At 38.8% G+C, this 14604-nt stretch overlaps 2 protein-coding genes and 1 long non-coding RNA gene across 3 annotated transcripts; 2 read left to right on the top strand and 1 right to left on the bottom strand.

Annotated features, from left to right (window-relative positions):
- The window catches only part of LOC306987895 (SLAM family member 5-like), a 332963-nt gene that overhangs the window by 254633 nt on the left and 63726 nt on the right, over positions 1-14604 (top strand).
- On the top strand, positions 1744-7031 carry LOC306987956. Its single transcript, XR_013795283.1, has 4 exons — positions 1744-1947; positions 2044-2116; positions 2191-2728; positions 6952-7031. It is a non-coding gene; the product is annotated as an uncharacterized lncRNA (long non-coding RNA).
- LOC306987889 (uncharacterized protein) lies at positions 6532-14481 on the bottom strand. 2 transcript variants are annotated; one of them, XM_079592514.1, is made up of 5 exons: positions 14120-14481; positions 13337-13669; positions 10342-10716; positions 9930-10057; positions 6532-7582 (listed from the first exon to the last, which is right to left on the bottom strand). In XM_079592514.1, the coding sequence occupies exons 1-5, from the start codon at positions 14163-14165 to the stop codon at positions 7466-7468; spliced, it is 999 nt and encodes a 332-aa protein (XP_079448640.1). In that variant the 5' UTR covers positions 14166-14481; the 3' UTR covers positions 6532-7465. The 2 variants fall into 2 exon arrangements, with proteins under 2 accessions (XP_079448640.1, XP_079448641.1); XM_079592515.1 differs by having other exon boundaries at positions 6541-7582; positions 9926-10057.

Here is a 14604-nt window from a genome sequence, read left to right as displayed (position 1 = left end):
TGCACCCTTGCTTGCTAAAGTATGCTATACATTTCTTAAAATAGTGAATCCATTTAATCAAATAGTGAATGAACTTTTGTCATGCAAATCTCATGAAAATCCCATAATGTCATCTTTTTAAGATTTTAAGTCAAAAGTGCTTCTATTTGAAGCACAAGAACATACATGTTTATGAAACTTTATGACTTGTATACAAATGTTGAATGAGTGTTTGTTGAGCAAAATGGATCATGCATTTGTATCAATGATCCATCATCATTGTGTATCATCCAGGCACACAGTGCAACACATGGTCAAAGAAAGAATAGATGACAAAGAGAAACAGTGTGTAGGGTGCAAAATGTTCATTAGGCTTGGTAGTTGGTTCATGTACTTTAGAACATTCTGTGCTCTTCTATTGGAAATCAGTTTCGCTGTAGTCATTCAGGTGTTCTGGAATTTTTGATTTCACATTAAAAGTGGAACCTTAAACCTTGTCATTTTTTATTTGTACATTTATATTTGTTTGTAAACAAATGTTTTTTTTTTATTTTTGTTTTTTTACTGGAAATAGGCTAGGCCTATGAAAAATCAATGAAATTTCAGCTACATTTTCAACACTATGACTTTTACAACCGCAGACAGTTCACAACCAGAGAACTTGGAGAATGTTGAATATTTTGACTCAGAACAGGGTTGACACCAGAAGGCTATTGTCTTACAAAAAATAGGCTATTGTGTCCACAGATATTTATACAGGTTTATTTCAATTGTTACGAGCAGTGACATAACAAACGATAACGTTTTAAAGCATCAAGGTACAAAGGAAAATCACAACGAAATGAACGAGTTGCGGTTTGCTGCTCCTTTATCCTCATTACACGAAGTGAATGTCTGCCGTCACCGTGCAAACAAATAAAAACATTATTAACTTTACGATTTTTTTTTATAACCCATTAAACCTGTTTTGCTCTCAGTTCCACGCACATGCCCGGGAAACTCAGGGTTATTCATGTAAGCCCCGCCCACTGAAACCGAAATGAAACCGAAAATCTCATAACACCTGTTCAAGTCGAACAAGCCTTTGTTTCACACACACACACCCTCGCGACTGCTTCCTAAAGCGATTCAAAGGTTTAAAAATGCGCCACACAGGACGTGCCCTCGTCGGTTGTTAAAGTGTAGCCTATGTGTTGCATTGAACTGTTTGTTTAGGAGAGTTTTATTGTTGCTATATAAAATATTTAAATTCCACTCCTCAAGCACAAGTAATTCTAAAAGAACACTTCTTGCAATGGTCATTAAGCAAAACATTTCCATTAACCCTGCCCATGGGCTACACATTGTTGGTCTGTAGGCTATAGGCTACATATTTACTAATCGTGCGTGCGTGCGTGCGTGTGTGCGTGCGTGTGTGTCTGTGGCAGAAACTGCTAATGTTAAAACGGAGTCAGACAAAGATGGAGAGACTCAAGAAGAAGTGACAACATGTAGAAGCAACAGGACGTCTTTGAATGGTTAGTTGATGAATTTATTGATGTGGAGTTAACTATCTTCAATTAGCATATTCTGTCATAAATCGCTCGTGTAGGAACTGTTGTGAGACAGTTTCTATTGCATGTGAAAAGATAGATGCTAAAGTTTGAGCTGACTCACAAATGTATACAACAATTCTTCCTCTTCTAAATGTGGCAGAATTAGGTAAGTGACTGACAGTCCTGGTGTCCTATCAGGAAAGAGTACGGTCTATTTAACGCTGGTTGGCTGTACTCTGAGATGCGTCATGTCTTGTCCTCCCCCTCCTGCGTCATCCACTATCGCCTCAGGTATGTGCTGGTAGCGGGTGGTTTAAATCGTGTGTTTAGAACGCCACTGATATGTTATCTTTTTAATTGTAGCGTTTCATTTAAGCACTTGTCCGACGGTGCATTTTCGTCAGCTCAGAATAGGTGTTTGCCCACCCTTCAGGTATGTAAACTGTCCCTGTATTGAGTGGTGGTTATGATGGCGTATGGTATACTGAGTCGCTATGTCACTGTTAATGCGTTGCTTCCTGTACCCCAGTTAATCGGTGGTTGTGATGATCGCGGTAAACAGTAGCCTGTGGGGATAACATGTGGGGTAATGTCGTCTTTTGGTAAGTGTCACGTTAGATGTTTGTAAGGTTGTAGTGGAAAGAGAGGCACTAACATCCCGCTGCTTCTCTTTAAGGCGTCCGTGAGGCGCAGGTCCTCCCTTTCGTCCTCCGGACCATTGTGCTGGTTCTCTGCACAATCTCCCTCTCGTTCTTCTGTGTTTCTACGAACTTGAGTCCACCTGGATAACCACGGTGCTTGCGCTGCCCTCCGTGTCGCGCTAATCGTGACGGCGGGAATTCATAAGGGCACAGGATTATACCGTCTACTTCCTTCTACTTCCTTCTACTTCCTTTCGTTTTTAGTGTGATTAGAAAAGTTGATTAATAATAATTGACTGTTATTTGTACGAGAACCAGTGTGTGTGTGTGCACACGCGCGTGTATGTGTGTGTGCTGCACCAGCTCTATCTGCTGTGATTCTTTTCTTTCTTTTGGTCAGCTGTGTTTATTGTTTAGATTTTGTTTCTGTAACTACTGTTGTGTTGTTGTGGACCTTGATTATTATATTTTTTTGGATAAACAAATTCAGCTGTTTATCTTGTTTTTCCCCAGGAACTGAGGTGACCAGGCGGGAGGACCTCCGAGTGCATTTGTGGTGGTGGTAGTGTTGCAGTGAGTGACACCTTTTGGAGTGCTTGCGTGTATGATCCAAGTGCACGGTGACGTGTGTGTGTGTGAGTAGAATTACGCTTTTGGAAAAGCCATTAAGTGGTCCTTCCGCCGGTAAGCTCAGCCTGGTTTTGGTTTTGTTTAATTTTTGTTTGACAAACTCCTCCTACCCTCGTGGGTAGAGGACTATGTCGGTGTGTGCCACTCATATTGCCCCCTTGTGAGCACCTGTTTTTCTGTGCCTTGACATTTGTGCATTGAGCGCTGTGCGCCTTTGTTTTAAAAGAAGATACTGGTTTTAACTATTTTTGTATGTCAATAAAATACCTTTTTGTAATTATTTGTACTCTTGTCTCTAACCTCCCTGACACACACGAACCTGTGTGACCTAATGCTAACCGCTGGGTTATTTAGATATTCCCTGATTTATTCAGGGTGGCGTAGTCGACAATTATCACCATAAGCAAAGTAACTTATTGAAATCCTGTACCGCTCCGCTTCGTCACATAAACATGGACTGTGTGTTCAGGGGGCGGGGTTTATGTACATTTTAGGGTTGATGTCACTCACCCGGGAGGAATGTCGTGTAGTCCATAACAGCCGTTTGTTGTAGTCCTTTTCTTTAAAAGCAAATATCTTCCTTTGCTTTGAACTTTGAGCGTTGTAACTTTGCAGATGTTGTTTATGCTCAAACAGCAACATTAGGCTACACACTAACTGAAGTTAGAAAAGTGAAATCATACTTTACCACCCCTTTAATAGTAGTGTGTCATGAGGTTAGAATAGTTGAGCACATGGTTAGCACGTGTGCTGACTCTGAGCGATTAGCACGCCAGCCCTTATTAAATGGTCAAATATGCAATTCTAATAAATAGCCTAATAAGAGTGTATGATGTCGTTTCAGATTTATGAGTTAATTTACTTGCACTTGTTTTAATCAATTTCATATGTCTTTATATGAAATGCATCAGACACGATGAATTGAACAGTGTTAGAGATGAGGCTAATATCCCAGCTGCAACAATTTAATAATGTAAAGGGTAAATACGGTATTAGTGAAAATGTTATATGGTTTCATTGGTTCCATACTTCTTTCAGGAGTACTATTTACACAGTTAAGGAAATGTTGAAATTAAAGTTGAAGTTACAATCTCCTCCCAAAAAAGTCAGTTGGTGCCTCAGTGATTACTTCACTCAGAGAAGCTGTCAATCAGAGATGTCAATCTTGACGTCACACTCCCATTTTTACAGGATCAATTAAATAACTATTAGGCCAAACTCCTTTAAAAAAAAAAACGAACACTTAATTACATCAGCGTGATAAAAACTACCTAAAAAGACAGAAAACATTGTTGGAAAAAAAATATTTGAAGTGTAGGCTAATTTGATTGATTAGTTTGCCTCATGTCCATTACATTGAGGGCGGGGTTTACGACGTTTACTGAGACCAACCACCTGAGTGCGATGCTTTGGCTTCACTCTTCAGGACTTGTGTGGCATGCTCAGCTCGAGTCCCCCAAGGAAGTACCGGTGTTGTGCCAAATTTCGACCCCCTGCCAAATTATTACCCCCCTCGTTGAAGTCAGTACCTGATTGCCTAATCTTAACCCCATCCCTAATCCTAACCCCTCCCCCACAACTAATCCTAAACCTAATGCTTGTAGCTCCTTTAGCTTCTTGTAGCAAGGTAAATTCGCTGTACTTTTACTTTTGTATAGGCTACTGATGGCGAAGTGAAGCTTTCTGAACCAGCGAAGCTTTCAACACAATTGTATCAGAAAAATGTTAGTTACTCGAAGCTTTTCAAATCAGAGCTCGACGAGGACCTCTGCTGCTGAAAGTGAGGGAAAGAGCCGAGTCGCAAAATGTTTCACAACTGACCAACGCATTAATCGTAGAAGCAAAAATGAACGAATGGATGAATAAAGTAATTGAATCAATATATTAAATACATGACAAGAATCTGTTCCATCGCATACACCTAGTGACTCAAAACAATAAAGAAAACATTTTGTATTCTGGGTGTGGACATTTTTCTGGTTTGTAAACAAATAAAACTCATAAATAGAGGAAGTAAATAAATGCAGGTACATGTGCATAATTCTGTCATTTTAGTGTGTCTGCGGTAATCGCAGCTGCTAACACACACCAGCTCTTGAAACCCCGCCCTCTGCAGTAGCTCATTTGCATTTAAAGGGCCAGGCACAAAACGGTGCGTTTTTGCAAACCCTCAAAAAGTGACAACTTTTTGAAGAATTTTCGGAGCCTGATAAAATCGGAATAAATACGCGTTTTATACTGCAAAATACGCTCTGTTACACTGCCCTTGCCGTCCAGAATAAAAGAGAACATCCCAATCGAGTGAAGGGATTTGTGGAAACTGTGATTCCTAATTATTGTGATCCAGCATTTCGGGATGAAAAGACAAACATGTCTTCTAATATCTTCAATTGTTGCGTATACCGAGCTGCAGCGGACGCATTTGTCAACAACTTTACTTGTACCCATTATTGCTTGCTGTCTCTTTAATACCGCGTGGTTAATATACATGTTGCTGCTGATTCGGCCAACATTTTTGACACGCACCAAACAAGACAAAATGTATCTTATCTAAAACATTACACACCGTTTCCAGGAAACATGTCGTTCAACCCGGAAACCGTAGCAAAATGTTGCGCACCGGTTTGAGTGAACGTGCCCCTGATTTGCTCATGTCACAGTGGGGGTAGGGTTTAGGGGTCGGGTCGGGTCAGGTCAGGTGAAGGGCATCACTAGGCTCGTTTGACTTCATGCAGCACTGTGGAAACCGATCGGCGGCTGATTTGAAGCAGTGCATGCCGGTTAGAAATTAAGCTTGTTTGAGATGAGCAAAATCTGCTGTGACGTAAGCCATCAAAGTACCGCGAGAGCGATTCGAGTGCAGCCGCAGGACTCAGAAAGCGCAGTTTCTCCGACTCACAAGCTCGGATGACAAAGAAGCTGTTCCACGATTGGCCGAATCCACCACGTGACAATGTGTGTTTGTGTTTATTCTCACACCTTCAGTTCCACTCCTGCTCACAAATCTGTTTTTTACAACAGTAAAATCTCTTTTCATGTAGTCTTGATGTTATATTGTGTCATGCTTATCAAAATAAAACTGATTAAAAAAGCGTAGACCCCACTACATTGATAGTAGCTATAGGCTTGTTGATCTTTATTATTGTACTAACAGACGCTGTATTAAGCAGTACGTGTAGGCCTACATAAAGTATTAAATGAAAATGTCTCTGAAAAGTATGTGTATTTTGACAAAATTGCATTTATTTCACTTCAACTGTGGTAAAGTATGCAAACACCACGTGAGCGGTCATTACGGGAAGCAGAAATCGTCCGAGTTCGTTTTACGTCCTGTAAACGATTGACTTATAAAGCTTATAAAGTTGTAGAATCCTTAAGACCTTTTCAAACTATACTTTGTATTATATTACATTTGCATTAAATTATAAGAAAATAGTTGCTGTGAGGGCGTTTTTAATACAGCAAAGTTTCTACATGTGAATTTAATGGGAGAGAGTCATTAACAAAGGACATAATATTAAGTATGAACATGAAGTAGATCATGCATCATAATGGTCAACTCAACATGAAGGTTTATGTTTGTTTTGAGATTCAGGGTTTTCACACTTTATGAGTATCATTATCGTTTAAATATTTTCATGACTTTTCTAGTCATTGTTAATGAAAGAGCTGTTAAATTAATTAGAAACTAGTTTACAACTACGTTTTTCATTTGTTCTGAAAGAAACTATACAACAAGTGAACTTCTAGGTATCCTGATAGTTTATTAGTCACATACTTCTAGCACATTTTTAGTTTATAAAAATACACTTTCAGTAAACTACTAGTTTAATAGTTTTATACTGCAAGTACTTGTATTCTTTTGGTGAACTAAACAACATATGCATATCTGGCTGTAAAATATGTGAAGAACTATGTTGTTTGCACATTTAAGCAAATTAACTTATTCTATTACACCCAAACATCTAAACAAATTGATGAATAAAATAGCATAATATGATCTGTTTAAAAAAAGCATGGTAGATACACACGCAACATAATATTGTCATAAAACAGGAGGTGAGACAGAGATGAAGTTAACAGGTCTTTATTCACAGATAGATCGTGCAGGAAAGAGATGAACATGAGCAGAAACACTTCACCGAGGAGTCTTTGTTTCTTTGCAGGATGGTTCGATGAGCAGACAGATGATGAACAGTCTGAAGGATCGACGGATGAAGGAAGACGAGGAAGGCAAGTATCACAGGTAAATACATCCTCATGCAGAGACTGACGAGACCAGACAACAGGTGTGTGTGTGTGTGTGTGTGTGTGTGTGTGTGAGTGGCAGGTTAATACTCCAGTGATTGTGAACGAGTGGACGTGTTGATGGCATGCTGGCTGAATCCGTCACAAATATCTTTTCCAGTAGTTTTAACATTAGTGCAGAGTCGATTCATGTTGTCTGACATGTTTGCATATTTGTGCACATGATCTGTGTGCTTGCATATTGCAGTAAGATGCTGTGTGAGAGTAGTAAAATACACTTCTTGGTCATAAAGAATGAGGTACTAAACTGCTACAAAAAGCATGATAGCATCATAAATAAATCTCTACAGAAAAACATGAAGCATTCGCTGTTCTATTGCTGATAATGTGCTTCTTTCATAAAATATATTTTGGCTACATGCTTTAAATGATTTAAATAGTTAAAAATGGTGATGTCGCTCTGGCATCTTCAGTCGGGTATGATTCATCGGAAACAGTCAACAACGGCATCCAAGCCTTATTAGTGTACGAGTCTTCAACATGATGCTCCTGTAAGAAAACACAGATTCACAGAAGATAAATTAAATGAACAAGACGGATGGTTTCCTTAAAAAAAAAAAAAAGTAACTGTATTTTAAATATTGGACGTTTCTTTAGAATATTCAGTCTTAAAAACTGTATTGCATTGTCATTGCACTGACATACACATCCACACATGTGATGACATGCAGATTCAACAACCAGTTTATACATTTAAAGCATTCAAAACTTGTATATTTACGAATACTGTTTTGCATTTGTGAAACATATTTAGCAAATATAAGGGCCATTTTTACTAAATGTCTTCATCTGGCATTAATAATGAACACGAAGGGATAAAATGATCTCCCAGTTCCAGCATGTCAAGCGAAAATAGGTTAAGACATGCTTATTTGGGCTTTAAATAATGGCTCAGATCCCAGTAAATTGACTACGGCAAACATTAGTAAATCCCCTAGCATGGGAAACGCCTAAAAAAACATTTGCAATAAGGTCAGCAGCAAAAATATCTGTGTCCGCTCCTGATAGCACACGTACATCACGGGGACGTCTATTTGATGTGCGTGTTTACATCTGGAAGATGTGATTTTTAGAGTGTTTGCTCATCTGCAATACGTCTATGTTTCCTGTCAGATGTCAAATAGACGTTTAGAAAATGTCTTTAAGATGTTTATGATTTAGAATGTATGTAAAACTGACATCTTAAAGACGTCTATCAGATGTTACTACACGGCTCTGTGGAATTCTTGATTCTGATCGCGCCATCCGGCGTTATGTTATTCCCCGATAACAACCCCTGAAAACAGAAACGCAGGCTCATCCGGGTTACTGAAGTCAGCAACTCTATACGCTTGCTAGAAACGTTTTTTCTTTGTGGAAGTTTTGCATTTGGTGAGCTAATAAAACATTAAAACTCAGTCGGATCAATATTTTGTCATCAAATTATGCCATCGAGTATCATTGACTCGCTCCATCTTGTTTCATACAAACGCAGCTGCTGCCATTTTGTGACTATTGTTTTGTACACTGTTGGATTATAAGATACAAACAGGTACGATTTTAAAACAGTTTAATCTGAAATCAATATCTCTTATCTCTATAAGTATTTATGTGGCCAAATCCTGTGTAATAAGTGTGGACTTAAAGTATACGACTGTATACCGTATCTCTTAAATGTCCATCTAGTTTGAACTTGCCGCCTGCTGGCAACTGCTCTCTCCGCAGAAGCTTTGCGTTTAAAGAGCTAATAAAAAATTTCAACTCAGATCAATATTTCATGTCTAATTATTTACTTATCTGGCAAGTAGCCGTGTAATAAGCGGGATAATGTACATCCAGCCGGTTGTTATCTCAGAATAAACCCCCTTCACAGGCTGATGCAAGACCCTCAACACCATGTTGGGAGTTTATTCTGAGATAACAACCGGCTGGATGTACATTATCCCTTACTTAGTAAACAGCAGGTGCTTTTCTTTTTTTTTTTTCTTTTTTTTTTTCAGCTTTTCAGATGAAGTGATCTTTAACAGACATCTTGCAGATGCGCATATGCTATCTTTTAATCGCTAATGTTTCACTACTTGGGCTTCCATCCAAACGTAAAGCGAATCTTTTCAAAGTTTGAAAAAAAGAAAGAAAAGTGAATTAGGTGCACTTCCATCAAATTGTTTGAGAGAATGACGGTGGTATTGGGGTCCGTGTACCTTGGGATAATTTGTTTTCTTGTTTTTGTCCTCTAAACGGAAAAACCAACAAACCGGTCATTTATCACATATTTCAACCCTCATGAACATAAATAAACACATTTTCAAACACTGGATAAATGACGTGAGATTTGTTTTTTATGTTCATAAGAAGGGTCATATATGTATCCCAAGGTACACGGACCTATTGGTAACCTAGTAACCAATAGTAAATAAAACACCATCAGCGGAAACAGACCATTAGTCACGTGGGTTTAATGCTTGCCATTTCAGAATTTAATCGGCAAATGCATTTCAGTTTCCCATTATTCACATGAACTCTTTTTTGCACAAGTCAAAAACCAGCTCAAGCACACGTACATTTGTTTTTCACACGAATTTAAGATTTTTTTCAGATATTTGCCGTTTCCATCACTCGTTTCTGATGCAATACTTCAAAATGTACATAAAAACAGGGTGATGGAAAAACAGGGTGATAGAAACATAACTACTGTCTCAGTAAATCCTGACAGTATTTTTTTAATGCCAAATGAGGGTTTGCGCTGCCGCACGCTGTTAGTAAATCTGGTCCATATTTTATTGTATACAAGTTAATTAGTTTATATCCTGATTATATTTAGAAATAGCTAAATCAGCTGTATGTATGTGATACTTGCAATCTGTCCTGCTTTTGTAGCTTTGTTACGGTGACAGTTGATCACACCAGCGGTGTGATTTAAAGCCGCAGAAACCAGCAGGAGAACACCAACACCAGCGCATATTACTGCTATAGACTGACTGGATTCTGTAACAGGAGAGACAGACATACATAATCACTAGACATCAAATCATAATCAACTTTACTGATATTTACCACTTTCTTCTATGATTATCAGTTGTATGATATTGTTTGAACTGATGGGTTTTTTTTAAAGAAAAGCAATTAAAAAAACATGGAATAAGTGAAAACTGAGTATATCATCAAAATGTTATTGAGTCAAAGCTCTTTTTTTCTATAAACAATATACACCGAAACTTAATTTTTTTGCAATAATGTATAATTTAAATTATTTAAATGATATACTCAACCAGTGACGGCAACACTGAAGCTCTTAAAGCTGCTGATGCTGATGTTGCTGCTGCGGCGACGACGGACGCTGATGCTGCTGCTGTTTATCTCCAGTTTATAGAGTCCAGTATCTGTGGTTCTGGTGTTCATGATGGTCAGAGATCCAGTCTGATGGTCCAGCTTCAGTCTGTTTCTGAATCGTCCGTCAGCATGTTCACACTCATCATCTGTGCAGGTCTTACTCTGATCTCCAGTGATTTCAGCGATGACAATGTCTTTAAAATACCACGTCATCAAATCACTTGGCTGTTTTATTACACCAGGATCTAAAATGACAGATTCCCCCTCCTTCACTGACTTTCTCTTCACTTCATCTCGTTCAGCAGCAGGAACACCTGGAACACACACCAACAGCTTATCTTTTTTTCATGGGGAAAGTGTGCAACAAGAAATAACTGGATATGTAAACATGAATTTCCTGAAAATCAGAATAAACAAAATGAAGAAATCTCATTATTAATATAACCACAAATATTTAAAAATTGATGTATTAGTTGATTATTGACACAAAAAAAATACAATTATAATATTCATCGCAAAATGCATTATTACATGGGATTTTTTGAATAAACTACATTTACTTTTGTCAAAAAATTTGGGGTGTTACAATTAATCGTTTCTACGATGCATCACGAGTAATAGACCATAATTGATTATAGCCTACTGACGTTTCTCTTCCATTATTTGTCGCGTACACGCTTCACGTTAAATCGCCATATATTATGACAACTCTAGGAGTGTTTGGCATGGTAAAGGATAAGACAATGTTGACATGGTCTTGGTGGAATCGATCTGCTATGTTGCTGTTGCTACAGACCAAGAACGGGACTTGCCAATTCATACACGACATGCAATGTATGAGTACAATATAATGTACATGAATTACCCGTAGCAGATCTATACAGGTGGAGCTGGGGAAGGTGGAGGGTTTCTGAAAGCGCACTGCACCGCTAATGCAAATGCTACCCATCACCCATGTATTTGAAGGTTGAGTTGAGCACACAAGCTCATTGGCTACTGACACAACAGTAACCAATCAACTGTACCCGATAGAGAATCATGTGATTACAAACAGATTCAGCCTGCGCAGAAACTCTAGGGGCCTTATTTTAACGATCTGAAACGCAAGTATCAAACGCAAAACGCAAGTAACTTTGTGGGCGGATCCCGGGCGCTGTTGCTATTATACCGGCGGGATAAATGACTCTTGCACCCAACGCAAATCTAAAATGGGTTGGTCTGAAGTAGCTTCATTATTCATAGGTGTGGTTTGGGCGTAACATGAAATAAACCAATCAGAGCGACATCTCACATTCCCTTTAAGAGCCGGCGCGCTTGTTCCATGGCGGATTGCCATTATAACGACAGATTTGCCAGGCGCGCGCCAGGAGCGGTTCACAGCCGAGGAGACCGACGTTCTCGTCAGGGCCGTAAAACACAGAGAAGTGACATTGGGGATGATGGGAGAAACCCACCCAAATTAGGTTCGGTTATATGGCTTATAATAATTTGGGTAAATGTGTAACCTAGATTTATGCCTATTTTTTCACATCTTCATGGACACAACAATGATTTCCTTCGTGTGTTAATATGTTTCCTTGTAATAATGTATGATTTGCAAAAATGAAAAAGAAACGGCTGCGTCTGTTTAGATTAGAGAATAAAAGTGTATGCGTGTTGTCCACACGCTACATAATGGCAAGCATGCACCCTTAAAATACCATATGATTATAACGCGCACCGCGCCACTGTCTTTAGACTAAGTTTTTCCTGGTCAGTGGCAGAATTTTTTTCTCAAACTGGAAAATATCACCAGCGAACGTTTGCGCCGGAACACGCTTCCTCTTTCCACCAAACCACCCCGTGAGCGCAAGTTCATTCCCTAATTTACAGACGTGCGTCTGTGGAGGGAAAAGTCAGCAGTGCGCGGGTGTAAAATAGGAATGATACATGCGTCGGTGTACAAAGTCAATTGCGCTGGGAGCAAGATAGGGTGTTTGGCACGGTAATTGATATTTTTTTATGTTTGTCATAGTAGTTTAAAAGTTTTTTTGTTATTTGCTATTTGAAACTTTGCCCGCCCTGTTTTATGACGGCCTACCCACTTGAACATTTCTGGCCCTCGCCCCTGGTTCTGTGCAACGAAGAAAAGTGTGAAATTTATACAATTACACTTTCACAGCAAAAAATTTTTAAAGGGGTGGTATAATAATACCCTTTTCATAATGTAAAATAAGTCTTTGATGTCCCCAGAGTGTGTATGTGAAGTTTAAGCTAAAAAATACACACAGATATTTTTATATAGCATGTTAAAATTGTCACTTTTTGAGGGTGAGCAAAAACGCACCGTTTTTGTGTCAGTCCCTTTAAATGCAAATGAGCTGCTGCTCCCGGCACAGAGGGCGGAGCTACAACAGCTTGTGTCCTGAAAATTTCAAAAACGTTTAGCCTTTTATGTTCAAACCGGAGTCAGACAAATATGGAGATGCTCAAGGAGAAGTGACAACATGTAGACAACATTTCTGAATGGTTAGTTGATGAATTTATGTATCTTATGTGTAGTTATCTTCTAGTCATTGATTAGCATATTCTGTCTTGATAATCTATAAATCGGGTCCCGGGGGCGGGGTTAATGTAAATTTTAGGGTTTGTGGTGTCATTAATCTGGGAGGAATGTCATGTAGTCCCTACCAGCCGTTTGTTGTAGTCCTTAAAAAGCAACTTCTTTAAAATAATATATCTCCCTTTTGAACTTTGCAGATGTTGTTTATGCACAAACAGCAACATTACACACTAACTAAAGTTAGAAAAGTGAAATCATAATCAACCACCCCTTTGAGTAAATGACCTATATACTTAAATACAAGTATAGAATAAATAGCCGTGATGGTCACAGATATCAATGATGATTATAATAAACATAGCCAGCTTTTAAACATTCATTTAATGACTCACCAAGGACAGAAACGCTGAAAGTCTTGTCACTGTCACTGCCGCCGCTGAAGATCAGTAGTTTATAGAGTCCAGCATCTGTGGTACTAATGTTTGTGATGGTCAGAGATCCAGTCTGATGATCCAGCTTCAGTCTGTTTCTGAATCTCTCATTATCATCATGACATTGATTATCTGCACAGATCTTACAGGGATCTCCATTAATTTGAGCTACACAAGTGTTATTAAAATACCATTTAATTCTCTCTTGTTGGGTTTGTTTAATGTGTAGAGTGACTGAATCTCCCTCCATCACAGAGACTGACACTCTGTCTGTATCATCAGCACCACACACACCTGGAGAAGAAATTCAAAATTATAAATCACATAATAATAAATTACGCCGATCATGCAGCTCAGAAATCAAAGGTCGTCAGGCCGTTCTATTCATTAAAACGGGACAACTGAAGCAATATGGTATTTAGGCCAACCATTATATAAAACAGCGATCACAACAGTTTTGTATCTTTAAATTATATTGAGCTATTTGTTTCTTCTTTTAACAATGCCAGTTTTAGGCTACATCCAGTTTCCTTAGGCCTAGTTAAATTGTGATATTAACGTAGCTTAAAACGTTCGATAGAAAAAAAAGAAAGACCAAAAAATAAAAATAAAATTTAGTCTGGAACTAGGTTAAGCCTTGTGAAACCGGGCAATAATATGGGAAATAATTATAATGTGAATATTATTGCCTCTGGATCGGAAGCGAGATAAACATTTTAACAAATAGTCGAGTCTACGTCTTACCATGCACGAGTAAAACACTCGCTATGTGCAAAATGAAGAACTTCATTCCTCTGAAAATGAATAAATGTTCAGTGGAATATCAATTGTTCGTTAAAAAAATGCTGTTTTCTGTTCTTGCGCAGACGGCTTTTGCTGCATTAGCTGAATCCCCGATCTGATCCAGATTCCTCTGAAGCTACAAAAACTGATCCTCCACGCCTATCGATTGGTGATATTTGCAGCTTGTTCTGAAATATGTGGGGGTTGTTGTTGTTGTTGGGGAATCGAGGATGCTTCTATAAAAAAGGCTGCATCCTAAGTGAGGTTGTGTCCTTCCTAGTCCAGTCCTTGGGATGCTGTAAGCTGGTGTCCTTCTTAGCACTGAACGCTAGATGACGTCTCGGCGCTGTTGTCCTCGGACTGCTGTGACGTATGGTCTGATGTTCTGCAGGTGGATAGTTAGGCTATACTTAGCACTAATGGAAAAGCTATTAAGACTGTTCATT

Source organism: Phoxinus phoxinus (assembly GCF_949152265.1).
Source record: "Phoxinus phoxinus genome assembly, chromosome: 20".
Lineage (NCBI taxonomy): Eukaryota > Metazoa > Chordata > Actinopteri > Cypriniformes > Leuciscidae > Phoxinus > Phoxinus phoxinus.
This window is presented reverse-complemented; position numbering and strand designations above follow the sequence as displayed.

Bases quoted from the DNA above. Each gene is read 5' to 3' on its own strand.
- LOC306987889 (XM_079592514.1), bottom strand. From the start codon at position 14,165: ATGAAGTTCTTCATTTTGCACATAGCGAGTGTTTTACTCGTGCATG. The intron at 13,670-14,119 runs GTAAGACGTAGA...TTTCTTCTCCAG, and splicing joins GAGTGTTTTACTCGTGCATG to GTGTGTGTGGTGCTGATGAT. The intron at 7,583-9,929 runs GCAAGTATCACA...GTTTTCTTACAG, and splicing joins CTACAAAAGCAGGACAGATT to GAGCATCATGTTGAAGACTC.